This window comes from Abramis brama (genome assembly GCF_963993115.1).
Source record: "Abramis brama genome assembly, chromosome: 16".
Classification (NCBI taxonomy): Eukaryota; Metazoa; Chordata; class Actinopteri; order Cypriniformes; family Leuciscidae; genus Abramis; species Abramis brama.
In genome coordinates, this window is record NC_139978.1 from 23,708,554 (window position 1) to 23,724,888 (window position 16,335).

General features: G+C 34.1%; 3 protein-coding genes across 4 annotated transcripts; 1 reads left to right on the forward strand and 2 right to left on the reverse strand.

Moving 5' to 3' along the window:
* Positions 1-914: 914 nt before the first annotated feature.
* On the reverse strand, positions 915-3,881 carry lamtor5 (late endosomal/lysosomal adaptor, MAPK and MTOR activator 5). Its single transcript, XM_084138642.1, has 4 exons — positions 3,733-3,881; positions 3,583-3,644; positions 1,455-1,572; positions 915-1,274 (listed from the first exon to the last, which is right to left on the reverse strand). The coding sequence occupies exons 1-4, from the start codon at positions 3,765-3,767 to the stop codon at positions 1,214-1,216; spliced, it is 276 nt and encodes a 91-aa protein (XP_083994768.1). The 5' UTR covers positions 3,768-3,881; the 3' UTR covers positions 915-1,213.
* Positions 3,882-8,513: 4,632 nt separating this feature from the next.
* Positions 8,514-11,226, forward strand: prok1 (prokineticin 1). Its single transcript, XM_084087860.1, has 3 exons — positions 8,514-8,815; positions 9,828-9,953; positions 10,687-11,226. The coding sequence occupies exons 1-3, from the start codon at positions 8,744-8,746 to the stop codon at positions 10,804-10,806; spliced, it is 318 nt and encodes a 105-aa protein (XP_083943986.1). The 5' UTR covers positions 8,514-8,743; the 3' UTR covers positions 10,807-11,226.
* A 952-nt stretch (positions 11,227-12,178) lies between these two features.
* LOC311066595 (uncharacterized protein) lies at positions 12,179-15,978 on the reverse strand. Of its 2 annotated transcripts, none has more exons than XM_084087859.1 (7): positions 15,805-15,978; positions 15,193-15,510; positions 14,882-15,005; positions 14,677-14,792; positions 14,553-14,590; positions 13,640-13,738; positions 12,179-13,415 (listed from the first exon to the last, which is right to left on the reverse strand). In XM_084087859.1, the coding sequence occupies exons 1-7, from the start codon at positions 15,842-15,844 to the stop codon at positions 13,242-13,244; spliced, it is 909 nt and encodes a 302-aa protein (XP_083943985.1). In that variant the 5' UTR covers positions 15,845-15,978; the 3' UTR covers positions 12,179-13,241. The 2 variants fall into 2 exon arrangements, with proteins under 2 accessions (XP_083943985.1, XP_083943984.1); XM_084087858.1 differs by having other exon boundaries at positions 12,313-13,415; positions 14,677-14,795.
* Between the last annotated feature and the right edge of the window lie 357 nt (positions 15,979-16,335).

The window sequence follows — 16,335 nt, forward strand, 5'->3', positions numbered from 1 at the left end:
CCCAGCAACCCAAATCTGAGACCTGGAAGGCCACGACGTGCCTAACTTCAGGGTCCGAGTGTCAGCTGCATAATCGATGGAGATATGCTTCAGTCTATGTGTACAGTATATGTGTGGAAAATTACTGTTTATCTATTTCTTAGCCGATCAGAAACTGCAACCTGAAGCAAGGATGTAGTTTAGTCTTTGGTGTAAATAATTGCCGTGATCTTTGTAACTGTAAACGGGGCGACCTACGAACTCCTGTGTGAGTCTTGAAGCTGATGAAACTGCAAACTATCTTCAGTAAAACTTTTCTTCAATTTATTGTAATTCTGACTCCGGGTCTTCTTTCAAACATCTGGTCATTGGGTCTTAAACCGTTACCCCCTAACACTGCTTTCTTTATATACCATATCATCATATTAACTGCAAACTTGGCAAATAAAAGTCTGGGTCACCACCAGTCATCACATGCATTCAGAAGGAACGCTTCATGACAGACCAGAGTGACTGATAAAAAATTCAGCAATCTTCAGATACCTCATTTTTCCCCTCACATGTTTTACTGGAGAGTGAGCATGACAATATGCATTCTCCATATGCATAAACCAGTAAAATCCAAGCAAACATAAAGAAAAGAAAAAAGGGATAATGTATTTCTGTTATTCCTAAAAAACAATAGTAATAATTATAGTTGCCTCTTTTCAAAAGGTTTTCTCAGCTTACATGTCTCTGTTTAATAAATAATTACTTATTGATCATTACAGATTAAAAAACACCTCACCTGTCTTAACTTTTATAATATAAACAGCAGCTCAGAATGAAAACACTTTTGCTCTGATTTGATTGTGTTACAACTACTGTCCCCTTCTGACAAACTATGGTACTTCAACTATTAGTACTTATGTGCAATTAGACACAGTCAGAATAAGTTTCCTTAAATAACACAATTTATTAACTGGAAACAATATTGTTTGAGCAAAAAAGCAGTAAACACATTTGAACTGTGGTTTATGGTTATAAGAAAAAACACATATTGGAAAAGAAATTAGTTATTAACCATGGACAACAAACATCTGATGGTTTCTGATACGAAGGAAGACTTGATCTCAGCCAATCATTAAGCTTCTATGTTGCTGACAATAGGCCTTTAAAGATTTTCAAACTCAAAGTAATGGTGTTTAAAAACACTGCACACATTCAATAGCTGACAATTACATACAAACAGAATTCATGATGCCATCTTATGCACGGCCAGTGTAATTGTTCCATGTGTTCTCACCAAAATGTTCCTGCAATTACAGAATTACAAACATTCCCCAATTAATACTTAAAAAGCAGCTGCAATATGTATTATTATAAATCTCTTTATAATAAATTTAGGATGAGGATACTAAGCCTTTAAGATCTGGAGTTTGTTTTGTTGTTCTTTGTTCTCTATCAAAATGAAGCTCAATCAAGAAGCGTCTTACCCACAGTCAGACTCCAGGCACACAGTAGGGAAGTCAGTGGGGTCTTTGGTCAGAGAAGCAGCTTGCTTGGCCAGTACAGACACAATTCCTCCATGTTCATCAGAGAGCGAGCCACGGCCTAGAGATTAAAACATTAAAGAAGCTTACAGTTACAGTGCAGAAGTCGTTCTCATATTATGGTGAGTAATGGAAAAGATTTCAAACATTCAAGAAAACCCATATAAAAGCACAAGTCTATAACCCTATATTTTATTAAACAATATGTTTAATGGTTTAACTCTATTTTGCTCCTGTGTGCAGCAGATTATATTCTCAGTGCAGATTTAGGATTTATGGAGAGGACCAGAAAATTATGTGTTTATTTTATCGGGCAGTTATAGAGAGCATAATTAGATATGGCATTATGGTATGGTTTGGTAACCGTACGGCTCAAGCAAAGTCTAAGTTTGCTCGCCTGGTAAAAATAGCGATGAAGACCATAGGGAAAAAGGAACATCAGTCTTATGAGTCATTGTAAAAATAGTCAGTTCTTAGGGAAGCACATCAAATTTTAGCCGAGGCATTGCACATATTGCACATAGAGTATGAATTGTTGCCCTCTGGAAGACAATAATAAACAAGAAAAAAAATCGTTACATTTATACAGCGCTTTTCTCGGCACTCAAAACAATTTACATGGAAGGGGGAATCTTCTCAACCACCACCAATGTGCAGCATCCTCCTGGATGATACGACAGCAGCCATAGTGCTTTTATTATTAATTGTTATTATGTATTGTTGCATTTATTGTTTATGGACAAACCATAAACACACCTTGAGCCCAAGACAAATTTCCCCTGAGGGATAATAAAGTGTATTTCAGTTTCAATTATATTGTTTTGCATATTTAAAAAAACTGGGCTTATTAATTGCGACTACACGTAAACAGCGTAATTTTCATCTCACAATTGTAAGGAAAAAAAAGTCAGAATTGTGAGTTTTAAAATTGGTTTTGCAAGAAAAAAGTCAGAACTGTGAGTTTAGAGTATACCAGTCAAAAGTTTTGAAACATTAACATTTTTTTAATGTTTCTGAAGCAAGTCTCTTATGCTCATCAATGCTGCATTTATTTAATCAAAAATACAGTTAAAACAGTAATACAATTAGGCTACAATTTAAATTAATTGTTTTCTATAAAAAAAAAAAAAAAAGTAACTTATTCCTGTAATGGCAAAGCTGAATTTTCAGCATCATTATTTATTACTCATTCAGTGTCACATGATCCTTCAAAAATCATTCTAAGATTTAATGATCAAGAAACATTTCTTATTATTAATGTTGTAAACAGTTTTTGCTGCTTAACATTTTTGTGGAAACAATGATACTATTCAAACGTTTGTGTGTAAGATTTAAAAAAGATAGAGAAATTAATACTTTTATGAAAAGAAAAAAAAGTCAGAATTGTGAGACAAAATGTGAGATTCACAATTACCTTTTTTCTTTGTTTATTCTATAGCGGAAATAAGCTTCCATATTTTATTACCCTTCATTTATTAGTGAAAAAAAAAATGTAATAATGTAAAGCAGCGTTATTTTACTATTATAGTTCTTATTAATATTTTGAATTAGCTTTCATTTTTATATATTTTTTTTTTGTTACTAACATTTTGTAGTTTTATATTTTGTCATTTGTATTAGTTTTTTTTTTATATTACAATTTAGAATTGTTTTATTTTAGTTTTTAGTACTTCAATTTAAATTTAATTAAGTTTTCCTAAGCAACATTTCTAATTCATTCAGTTTAATTTTTAATACTTTATTTATTATTTCAATTAACTCAGGTTTTTAATAATTTTAGTTTTAGTTAATGATGACAACCCTGATGTAAAGTTGTCAATTTTAAATAGTAGGCTAATAATGTAGCCAATTTTATGAAAGTAAACTGAACAACATTCACAACTTTAGTAATTTTCTACTACTGGCCCAACTAACTTACACCTTCACTTGTACACTTACGTAAATATTAACCTAAAATTATTGTTGTTGAGGTTGCTGAAAAAATAAATAAATGAATGGACAAGTAAACTACGCAAATACAGTCGTTACTGTCATCAAGAACCAGTGGATGAACGAGACAAACGATACTTACATCCTAGATTATGGCCTTGAGCGTCTGTGCACAAAACCCCAACAATGGCAGGATTTTTCATCCTAGTGTAAGAAAACAGATTGGTAAAGCAACACACAAAATAAGTAAGCTATATATGCTTGGTAAAGAACGATCATTTTTTTAACGTACGTATCATCAAGATGCTGTTCCAGAGCACCCTCCATAATAGCGTCTTAAATAACGATGTTAAATTACCAGTAAGAGTTATTTCGGAATATTGTGGAGAGAGGTGAAGCAGCAGTTATTATTTGGGCTACTTCCGGGATGTCAGCTGACATCCTAACATGCGACTCAAACACTACGGCGTCCTCCAAGGAAAAAACACTAAGCGAATACGATCTAGCGCCATCTAGCTCAAGTCAGCATTGTCAGTAGGCTAAATAAGAAAATATTGTAAGCAGCGAAACACTCTCCATGTAGTTGTAATGCAATATGTGTTTTGGGTTAAATGTAAGTTATATGATACAGTTAACAGACTTATGACAATGATTTTCTGCGCAATCAGACTTGCTGAAAGCTGTTGTTTTGCTGGACCAAAATTACCAAAATGGTTTAAGACCAGCTTGGACCACTTAAAAAACAAGCTACAATGTACCAAAACGCAGCAACCAGCTTTAGATGGATGTTCCTGCAGGACTATTATTAGCAGACGGTCACATATGATTCAGTGTCAAGGTCAACATCTTTTTTTTCCCCCCTCTACTTCCTTTTTTATCAATAATACACTATTAAAGAATTCTTTAAAAATTCTTTAAAGGGCAAATACATCCGGTTAACATTTAGCTGTCATTGTCAATGAGAAATCCCAGGGGAACGTGTGAATGTTCACTGTTGATATCTAGACGACCCCATGCTCTGACCAAAAGCAGAATAAAAGACCAGTCCAGCTCCTTACCATCAATTCTATTTGAGGAGTGCTTTATCAGAAACTGATGCTGTCTTCTCTATTTTGAACTTATGACTGAGGCACTCTGTCTTTTGTGTTTCGTGAGCCACTTTTGATGAAGACAGTTTTACTCTGTCCATTATATAATACATAAAATATATGTTTGTATGTATATCATATATCTAGACTGTGTATACTGTATACTTCAAAAATACAGCCTATACCATTTTGTATTTGTGCACATTGTGAAGTATAAATCAGCTTATAGAGCTCAATATACATGCAAATGAAATGAAGCAGAGCAACAATCCCTAGAGCCCAGTAGAACTGATTCAGGTTTCCAGAATGTATGCAGCCTAGGTCAATTTAATTTATTTCCCCTTCATTTCTCAATCGATAGATTCATTAATAATATACTAAGATCCTAACTGCCAAGATATTTTAACTGCTTTTACAAACTGCTACTACTAATATATCGAATAAATGAAGTATTCGTTATACTGTGTGTTTATGCTCTTATTGTGCCAAAATGACAAGATATTAGTGTGTGCTGATAATTTAGTTTAATTAGTGTGAGAATTATTAGGTAAATATCTTTATATATAATACATTATATAATTATTATATAAATTATAATGGCCATTATCTGATTAATATAAGTAAGGGATAATGTATAGCGAGGCGGTTGTTATAGCGAATAACAAACCCGACAGGCTGAACTTGAATCAGCATCAGAAGGGGTTGTTATTCGCTATAACGACCGCCTCGCTATACATTATCCCGCTTATTACATGGCTACCTACAAAATAAATAAATAATTTGACACAAAATATTGATTTAACCCTTGTGTGGTGTTCAAAACCCTATAACCCCCGGGATCTTCCCGGTCAAAAATGACCGGACTATAAAAAATAGCTTATAAATCTCTCATTATAGCCTACTATATTTTCACCCAATATTGGATTCAATCTTTTTGTCAACTTGTTCTCTTTCAATTAGGACTGGTTTTATATTTCTATTTGCATCTAATTAATCGTAGGCCTCATTTATTTGACAGTAGGGATCTCATTTTTTGAGTAAAAAAACAACATTATTTTTGAATAATTTCGGAAATATGAAATAAAATCTGAAGAAAATTGGCACTGTTTATCACACGAGTCTACTTTAATTTTTCACCAGGAATTTTGTTTTGAAAAACTTTTATTTTGTACAAAATGGCACATTGTCACACTTGTGGTCTTCCCGGTCAAAAATGACCGGCCTACAAAAAAATTCGTATAAATCACTCGTTACGCAATATTATCACCCAATTTTGGATTCAATATTTTTGTCAACCTGTTTTCTTTCAATTAGGACTGGTTTTATATTTCTATTTGCATCTGAATAATCGTAGGCTTCATTTATTTGACAGTAGGGATCTCATTTTTTGATTAAAAAAAACATTATTTTTGAATAATTTTGGAAATATTAAATAAAATCTGAAGAAAATTGTCAAAAAACATTTGAGAAATAGAGTCACTAAGTTTCAGTCCAAAGCGATAACGTTAACTAGTACTTTGGGATAAAAGAAAATTCTCTCCGGGTCAAAATGACCCGAACACCACATGCAGGTTAAAAAGTTTATTGTTTTAAAAACGATTGTATTGCTTCCGCTACAGAAAATAGTCCGTTCCGCGTCCATAGCAACGCTCTGTTTTTCATGGCAACGGTGTGTTATACTTCGCAGTGGTCTGAAATCAAGAAATTACAGACCGCATGCTACATTGGAATTCAACCAAGCCATGTAATAATATAATATAATATAATATAATATAGCTCAACTCTATTTGGTTCAATGCTCACATTGCATTATGAAGTTATGTTTAACAGCGTCCAAGCTCTTTTAGCCAACATAAGTTCTTCCCTGCTGGCAACGCTTGATGATTTCTGCCCAGTCCTGTGCAGTTAGAGCCAAGCTGGTCTGCTGACGGGGCAAAAAGTTGCAATGTAATTGCGTGGCCTGGCCGTCAGTGGCATCCATCACTTTCACTGCAGCCAAGAAATGCACTGCTGACTAACCAATGGCATTTTCATGCTCTCGCTAAACGTAAATCAAATCCCAACTGTACTGACATTTTCCAATCGGCTATCCTTCACCCCAATTGCTGTCAAGTTGGATATTTTATTTAGCTATAATTTCAAGTAAGCTCATTGATTCTGTATAATTGCATTCCATCACGTATCTCCAACCCAGGGGCTTTGATCATCAGCAGTTCATAAAGGCCATATCCACTTTTCCATATGCATCCGACTCTGATGAAAAGAGAGTGCCTGACTTCATAAAGTGCAAGGCCACATAAGACATAAGTCATGAATGTATTTCTTTAAATGTAGGCTATTGTTAGCTGCATTATTGGTCAAAAGCACTATCAGAATATTTAACCATGCATGCAAGTGGCTGTTATGAATGGCAGACGTTCTAATTCTGTGTAAAACTGCAGAGCTTTGCATGAAGTTCTGCGGACGATGATTCAGCGTAGGCCTTCCGAAGACCTCACAGCAGCAAAAGCTGAAGTCCGAGACCAGATTAAACTTGACACTAGAAATTGAAGAGTCGTTATTTTTAAAGAGTCCCTTCATGAGAAATGTACTGTTTGTAGAGAGTAGGGCACATGTGTCTGCGATGAGATGCAATTACTCTTGTTACTGCTGGGTCAAAGAAGTTTTCAGGCTTGAGAGGACATGATGTCGAATACGTTTAACAGTCTGTGCCTGACTGGTACATTTAAGACTTGTGAATAGGAAATTGTCAGTGAATGACAGTGCATATTATGTCATGGGGTGACTGTAGGCTTAAACGTCTCAAATGAATTGACAAGTGCTTAATTTGTTGTGATTTACCTGGGAGCTGCATCGTATTGTCAGGAAGCAAAAATAAACGTTTCTCTCGTCAACCCTTGCGCTGATGACTCATTTCCTATGAACTTACTTGACTTGTGTTGGTACTCTGAAACTTGGCTGCAAAACTGACATTACTCTGGCGCTGTAAAGGGTGATGAATCTTAATAATTCAAATGAGAAGGTGATAATTATGGCCCTGTGGACTCCTGTAAAATGAACAAGTGCCTTGTGGAGAAGTGAAATTACTTTAACAAGCTGCGCATGAAACCGGATGCATAGAGGATATTAGATGATGGTGAGAAGGATTCTTTCTCTTTGACAATGGAGTAAATCATTTTAAAATATATATTTTCAAATGATTGTTTACATCATTACAAATGATAAATCCTCAAATTTAAAATATAAAAAAGATATATTGTGATATTCTATGTGTTGCACAATTTAATAAATTAGAGAATCTAACTGCAGACACTAAAAATTATACAAACCATAATCAATCAAACAAACTAGAGGATTTACTGAAATATTACATAGTAATTTGTGCTCTAGTGATTCCCAACTACTTGGAAAGATTTTGATTTGTTAAACCTATAAAAGTAAAGAAAAAAATTATTTAAGTTCCTTTTAAGAAAAGAATTAAAACACTAAATTAATAAACAAAATATTTTTGTGGATGACACTGATAATATTCGTGCTACTGTGTAAATCTGTTTTCAAACCACATATCAGCTGTGATTTTATAAAATTCTGACTTTAATTGTATTAATGATATTGTGATGATAAATGATATTCGGTATAAAATGAGTTGACAGTATGAACACATTTCAGGTTTCAGTGAAGGTGTACTTGAGACTTATTGGGGCTGGCTTTTGGGGGGGACGTAACCCAAAAACAAAGTTTGGCAAACGATGCTCTTCTAAATTTAACTCAGCTGATTAATAACCACACATATCCAATGAAAAACGTACTAATAGCTGGTGTTATGAGGAAGGATTAGCTTGAAGTGAAACATCCAGTAAAGGTCTCTTCTACATCATCCGGTCCAGCGTCATACAGAAAGAGATGACGAAGTCTCTGCGGAGGTGTGGGTGGGGGGAAAAGAGGGGCGAGGGGAGATAAAGAGAAAGAGAGATGGAGAAAGAAAGAGAGAGACAGAGCCAGATCTCAGACCTTATTTCAGAAGTTACCAAAGACTCCACACTCTGAGACAGAAGGTTAAGAACAGCAGAGAAGTCAAATCGTCTCCTCAGGGCCATAGAAAATCCTCTGGGAGCTCCGCAGGACAGAAGAAAGATCAATAGGGAGATTTAGAAGACTGAAAAAAGATAGTTCGTGCTCTTAGTGTTTTGTGGTGTTTGTCCCGCTGCTGCTGCTATGAGCAGGGTGTTGATACTGTCCGTGCTCCTGCTGTCCCTGAGCTGGTGCAGATGTGCCGTCATCACAGGGGTGAGTCTCACTCCATTTACTCTGTCATTTTTATTCATTTTATTGATTTTATTTGTCATTCATGCAATTATACATAATAATGAAGTGTTCAGTTGGTTTCAATAACTTATAGTGAAAAAAGCTTTTTATATTTCACCAAAATGGATTGGTAACAATTTACAATAAGGTTTCATTTGTTAACATTAACATTTAACTACAGCATTTATTATTTAATGTTAATATCAACATTTACTAATACATTTTTAAGATCAAAAGTTGTATTTGTTAGTTAATGCACTGTAAACTAATGTGAAGATGAATATTTGTATTAACTAATGGGTTAATAAATGCTTCAAAAAATGCTAATTAACTAATGTTAACAAAAGAGACCTTAAAGCGTTACCAGTGGATACAGTTTATTTATGATGTGTTTGTTCAGGCTTATTATTTAAATGATAATTGTTTGCCTGTCAGCCAGTGTGTCAGATTAAATGTACTGTATTAGAATAAATGTTTTTGAAAGGACAGTTTGTTCATTATCAGATTTTAGATCCGTTTTTCCACATTTTCCTATATAGCCTAATCATTTTTGCATTTCTATCACAATCCCCCCCAATTTCTCCATCCTCCATTTAACTCATATTTAACTCTATCATCTAGCTTTTTCATTTAATAAAGAATAATAAATATATTGCAAAAAACAGACTTACCAAGAAAGTGGCTTCCTCCTTGCTGGTCTATAAAAGGTTCTGAACATTCTAGGTAAAATTATAGACAAAACTAACTTTCTGAGAAAGGAATTATTTAATCTTATTTATAAGTCAAATATTTAACGACGGTCATTTGCGCTCTTGGCAATGGAGATTTCAAATACATAGAAGCTCAACAAAATATCACCCATGAGCAAATTCACTATATCATTTGTACAAAATTGTAATCTTGCAAGTAAACAAAGCCAAAGCAAGATCTTACATGTATTGGGAATCAAGGGCATACAGTATGTGACGTGTTCTGTGTTGTGTTTGTGTGTCAGGCGTGTGACAGGGATGTGCAGTGTGGCGTGGGTCTGTGCTGTGCTGTGAGTCTGTGGCTCCGAGGCCTGCGGATGTGCACACCACAGGGGCTGGAAGGAGACGAATGCCACCCGTACAGCCACAAGGTATACAGATACACTCACACACACACTGTACAGAGCCATGAGAGACCCCTCCGGAAAATCAAAGCAGTGATTCGACTGGCTGGCTTTAGGGAACCCAAGGTTAACAGTTATAAGAAGAGAAAGAGAAAAATGGAGACAAGGAGAAATAGAGAGAAAGAGTAAAACAGGACAATAGATGGTCAAACAACTCTAAATTGAAAAGAGTTGGAACACTCGGATTCAAGAATGCAATCTCTTTTTAAACATCTGATCTGATTGTGAAGTAAACATTCAGCCAGAGATGAGTGAGGAAGGCTTTAAAAGAATCTGCTGATAAGTGTAGCTGATATCGATCGAATGTCTCACAGATCAGGGCTGTTTATCACTCTGACGGACAGTCTCAGACTGATACAGAAGCTTTGCCATTCAGCGTAGGCTACGAGGTGAAGAAAAGCAGATTTGGGGGGGTTTTTGTGACTCAGTGATGACTAATAAAACTGACAAGATCCTTAAACAGAAACCTACGCCTAGAGAATTTTGTAGTATCTTGATTGGCTGACTTAATTCGAATGGTGACGTCTTTACACCAGTCAAGGTTTAAAAATATATGGTCTTTATTTTTATTCATTTGAATGTAGCAATTCATGTTTTTTTAATCAATGCATTGCTGATCAATAATAATAATAAATGATATGAAATAATAATATCATGTAGTGATTAATAAAGTTATCTGCGTGTTTTGACTTCGCTGCAGTTTCCTTTCCCCGGGAAGAGACAACACCACACCTGCCCCTGCCTGCCACATCTGGTCTGCACCAGCTACAGCGACAACAGATATCGCTGTAACAGCGACTTTAAAAACATAGACTTTTAACACTGGAAAGAGTGCAAGAAAAAGAGGAATGGAGGAGAGGAATACTTGAAAGCAGGATAGCACAAGAAGATTAATAACAAGTGCCATAGCACCTTTCTGCTCATTTTTATTTTTCTCTCTCATGCACTTTGCAGTACAGAAATGCAGACATTATTCGCAGTGGCGCAAGGTTTACCTTTAGAATCACTGGTTTACCTTGCCATCCACTACACTTGATAGTAAAAGCAAAGTTAGTCTCATCACCAGATTACCTTTATGTTACACACACCTTGATATATATACCTTTATGTTGTGTACATGCAAACAGAGACATTTTGGAATGTGCTTAGGAGGGAGTCATATTTCTGAATAATTTATCTTCAATATGCTGTAAATATGTTGAAGGCTTAGTTATTATAAATAAAATATAATCAGTCTGAATTGTCTTTGTGCTTTTTTTCACTGTGTGAAGAGTGAATGTGAACTGGACCTTTTCATGCATTCAGACTTTTGATGTCTTCCCCTTAATGTTTCTGTTAACAAAGTATATGACGGGGAAAAATAATTAGAATTTCTTTAAAACATTAATAGTTTTGAACTATAGCATCAAATCACTCCTGACTTTCTGTGAAATGCACACCTAATGCTCAAGGTGAGATATTAAAGATCACTATAGCAAACAACAGTGTTTCATCCCTAACAGGGAACTTTCACAGAACTCTCAAAATTATAAACAAACGTTCTTCCAGTAACGTTAATAGAATGTTCGTTAAAAGTTATCTTGTCTTTAATAATGTTCTCAAAATGTTAGCACAAAAACTTTATTTATACACAATTTATGATTTTTTTTTTTTCCTGAAACAATTTATTTTGATGTTTGTCTAATGTTTTTAAATGTTATTAATTGCTTCAGAACATTCAGAGAACATTCAAAAGTAATGTTCATATAATGTTTGCAGAATTATAAAATGGAATGTTACATCCATTTAACCAAGAAAAAAAGTTTTTAAAACTGTACATTTTGAACGTTGAGGGAACATTCAGAAATAACATGTTCATAGCTAATTGGGAACGTTAGCAAAATGCTCTTAGAATAATATTTTAGTTGGGTGGTATCTGATGCTTAATAAAAAAAGGTTTTCCTATGAATACCATACTTTTGCATTAAAGACAGCAAAAAACTTGTAGAAATGGCATAAAATGCTATAATATTCCAAATAAAATGTTTCAAATTTCTATTTTAAAAAATACAACAATAAAATATTTAAAAATGAGACAAATAATCATTGTTAACATGCGTTAGGGTGTCAACACTCACTGAAAAATCTATTTGAATTTCCAAGATAATGGAAACTAAATTTTGGAGAGAAAAAATGCCTTAGACTTCCAAAAAGAGATTTTCCCAATTTTATATACTTTCAAAATGAGAATAGAGAAGACATATGCATTAGCACATATAAAACATAAAGGTTTATGAATGCAAAAATGTAAAATAGAAAATTAGGTGCAATATAGGAACATGAAGCATTGTTGTCAATATTACACAATAGTCGTTTTATTTAGAGATGTGTGAATCGAAGATAACCATTTGACCCTTCTTTTTTTATTTCACTTCTTTTTAACAGTCTACGTCTGTTCTGTATGACCGGAGCAATCTGAGTTTCACTTCATAGAATGTAAAAAAAAAAACCAAAAAACTATTGCAGTATCTATTCAAAGATCTCTTCATTTCTGAAAGCTTCTGGCTGATTAACATGGATAGGTCAACAAATTGCCTAGAACAAACATTATGAAGACAAAGCAATGGTGCCTTAAAATGTCGATGTTGAATTTATTGGCATGATTTGTGGAAAGTGGTTGTCCTGATTCATTTGAATGACCTTGATTCCCTGGTTTAATCAAGGCCATTCGAATGAATCAGGACAACCACTTTCTACTTTCCCTTAAAATCACCATATATGTTTGTGTAACTTTGCTCTGCAATACTTATCCTTTGGACAGAAGTGGCCAAGACTCATTCTCGATTCTGATGGGTCTTGCCATTGCTGCCAAAAGAAGTACTGGATTGCAAAAATTGTTTTTTACCGATTTCGACATCTAACTAGTTTCATAGTTGAAAGGTTCTTTATTCATCCAAAATAAAATTATTGTAATTATAATTATTGCATCACAAACTGTCATCCTGTGCGTTTCTGTCTGTCAAACACCCAAAATTAACGATATACAGTTTGAGAGTAAAGAGAAATTCATTTTTAGCTTCATATAGAGACGGTACACATTTTTTTACTATATAGACATTTTCAGTTATCATCATTTATATTTTATATTATCATATCAAACAGTGTTGCATTAATAGTTTCTCATAATGAAAAGAAATATCCATTGAACAGCCAAAATCAACAAACGAAAAAAAACAAAACAATGAAAATATTATAGAAAACAAACATCACGAATGTTTATGCTGGTGCTCTCAAAATAGTGGAGTATTCTACACTTCCCTCTGTTGTGAATGTACATCTTGAAGAAGCATCTGTGTCTCCTGGACTGTGTATCTGTAAATTGGCATAAATTTCAGATGGATCCTGGTGGGGCTTGAAGTCCACCATAGAGTAGACAACGCTGTTCTGCTCCTGTGGAGAGATGTTGAGCAGACAGGGTTTGATTCTGTTCCCAGTTTATGAAGATGATTACAGATCAGCATACTATTATGAATAAGGAATGAAACGATTAAGCAGAATGCGAGTTGTGGTTGAACTCATCGGTTTTTACCCCATAATAAACCTTATTTGTAGCATGACCGATGAATGTATCATAAAAGTGGGAGATATATAAAAATAAATAATCTGTAATTTACAGCGGAATGGGCCGCTGCCTCCAGGTCCTCAGGGGCCACAACCTGTTGTTCGGCAGTGATGGGGACGTACTGGATCTGTCCATCCTGAGACAGAGCAATCTGACAAAAACACAGACATTTACACATGAACCAGTTTTTCCGTTTTCACTGTTAAATTTGTTGTAATCTTGTTGTATGAACCTAAATTCATTTAGTCATTCCTGCTAGATAAAGTTTTGTCAGGTTAACTACAATTAATCTTTGCCCAGCCTAAAATCGCCAACATTATGATTTTAGCTAATTTGACTCTTCAGTTATTTCCAATGATAGTCACTAGTGTTCAATTTAATTATAACCTCTTTTTACATAGTAATATTGAATATTATGCAAGTGTGCGAGTGAGGTTTAATGCAAAAATAGTATATACTGAGTGCCTACAGCCCTAAACTAAACACAGTCGCCACTCTTCTGCATAATGGTAACCACAAAATTCAAAAATATTACAGAAAGTCCTCCAAATTTCTAACATAACTGAATAGTAAACACTAACATTAACTAACAACATCTTTCCATTTACAGAAAAACACATAAAATAACACTTTAATCCCTAAATTTACCCTCCTAATGCAGTCCCTTGCAAAGCATGCTGGGAACTACAGATCCATTGCCCAGTTAGTTGTCAACAAAAATGATTCATGTAGTTTTCACACAAATTAAGTAAGTAAACGTCAGTTTTAAATATATTAGGTTGATTGAACACAATTAAATTAAGTTGTGACAAAATATTAAACAATCGTGTTACTTTTGCTTATTTTAATTAATTGAATTTAACAAGAGGCAAAAAATCATTTTTTGAGTGTACACTTAAATATCTTACATCTGTCTGGAAATAAATAAAAGTCATCCGTCAATTGAAAATGTATGTACTCCTTACCATGGTGGTGTTAGCAGAACCACAAGTTCCACTTTTTTCTGTGGGAGAGAAAAAAAAAAAGTGATGTTCAACCCAAAAGATAGATTACCGATAATTGAAAATAATCATCGTTCATTGCACCTACCTGTGGATTTTTTCTTCCTGGCCTTTAGACGATAGACAAGCAGTGTCACTGAGATGACAGCAAACACCAGAACAGTTAAAACTGCAGCGAGCGTGTAGGTTGTTTCCCAGTCGTCACTGCTTAATGTTGTGTTGTGTTACACAGATTAATGACTATTACTATACTAATTTAATTGTAAGGGGTTAATATTTGTGACAAAATTTACCTGAGTTTCTCTGCGTCGTTCTCAGAAACAATGGGTGCAGAGGAAGAAGAGGGCCAGACTGTTGGCTTGATGGAGGATTTTGGCGAGAGAGGAGCTGTGTTTACTCCACTGAGATCTTTAAGGTCTATTTGTGGAAAATACCAATATATATATTTTTTACAAACTATAAACTAATAATTAAAATACAACTTCCAAATGAGTATGACCAACACATAGCCCATAAAAGACTGATAATTTGATCATAAAAATAATTATCAACCCTTAATCAATGAATGCAAAAAATATATAAATTTATAAAAAGAAAATCTCACCAGAAACTGTAACTTCAACACTCTCATGGGTGCCAGGGAACCTTCTGACACCACACATGTATATGCCAGCATCCATTACAATCGGGTCCGTAATTATTACTTCAAATCCTCCATTATAATTTTTGATGAATATTTTGTCTCTACGTTTGAGGAAGAATAGGTCTGCTTGTCCACTATTAGTCACAAAGCTGGAGCACTTCGACAGCACCAATTTACAGCAAAATTTTTCATGACTATTATAAGGCGGCTTAAAGGAATATTTTAAAATAATTTGCCCTGATGAATAAATCACTTGGAGTCCTTCGGTTGGATTCATTCCTGAAAAATATTTACTAAACATTAATGTTTTCTCATTTTAAAAGTGAGATTATAGACATAATCCCCATCTTTTATTGCTGCTTGAAATATTGTTTTTTTCTTTTCTTGAAATGATAAAAATAGATTTAAGTACTAATAAAATAAATCAATCCATAAACATTTTTAAATGTATCTAAAATAGATTTTTGAAAAAAATCTGCTATCAAATTTAAATAGGGAATTACAATCCTAGTGATGCTTTCACTCCATAATCTTTTAAAAAGAGCAGAAAAAAAAAACAAGAACCATTCTCACCGTTCTTCAAGAGCACAAGAAGAAAGAAAATCAGCTTCATTTTCCTCTCGAATAGTTCAAATGTTCTCTAAAAAGCTGGACTGACTTCGGCGAGCTTTACGTTGTTCTTCTGTCAAATTGAGGAACAAACTCTAAATATAAGACCATGACGAACAACTAACAGAAAAAGGAAGTGTGGCCTTGTAACTATGTTGTAACTATGTTGAAATGATGTTCTTCAAATGTGTTAATCAAGCCTGTTATCCAACCATGAAAACCAGATATTTCTTTACAACCACTAACAGTGATAATTGAACATTATGATTTCAATACTATCTTATCATCTGTGGCATGTTTTTGAACACAATTTTGATGGCTCTCTCAGTAGCATATGAGAAACTATAATGCTTAAACCTTACATGTTATATTAGCAACCATATCTTCTGCACAAAATTATATCCAATTTTATTGGAACTATTAGAGGAACTATCGCCTCAAATTATGTTGTTTACATTTTTTTAACCAAGCCTGTCACCCATTAACAAAAAACTG

Coding starts and splice junctions, on each gene's coding strand:
- lamtor5 (XM_084138642.1), bottom strand. CDS start 3,767: ATGGAGGGTGCTCTGGAACAGCATCTTGATGATAC. Junction 1,573..3,582: donor TCAAGGCCATAATCTAGGAT/GTAAGTATCGTT, acceptor TTTAATCTCTAG/GCCGTGGCTCGCTCTCTGAT. Junction 1,275..1,454: donor TGCCTGGAGTCTGACTGTGG/GTAAGACGCTTC, acceptor CTGTAATTGCAG/GAACATTTTGGTGAGAACAC.
- prok1 (XM_084087860.1), top strand. CDS start 8,744: ATGAGCAGGGTGTTGATACTGTCCGTGCTCCTGCTGTCCCTGAGCTGG. Junction 8,816..9,827: donor GATGTGCCGTCATCACAGGG/GTGAGTCTCACT, acceptor TTTGTGTGTCAG/GCGTGTGACAGGGATGTGCA. Junction 9,954..10,686: donor GCCACCCGTACAGCCACAAG/GTATACAGATAC, acceptor ACTTCGCTGCAG/TTTCCTTTCCCCGGGAAGAG.
- LOC311066595 (XM_084087858.1), bottom strand. CDS start 15,844: ATGAAGCTGATTTTCTTTCTTCTTGTGCTCTTGAAGAACG. Junction 15,511..15,804: donor TCTTGTGCTCTTGAAGAACG/GTGAGAATGGTT, acceptor AATATTTTTCAG/GAATGAATCCAACCGAAGGA. Junction 13,416..13,639: donor AGGCAGCGGCCCATTCCGCT/GTAAATTACAGA, acceptor ATCTCTCCACAG/GAGCAGAACAGCGTTGTCTA.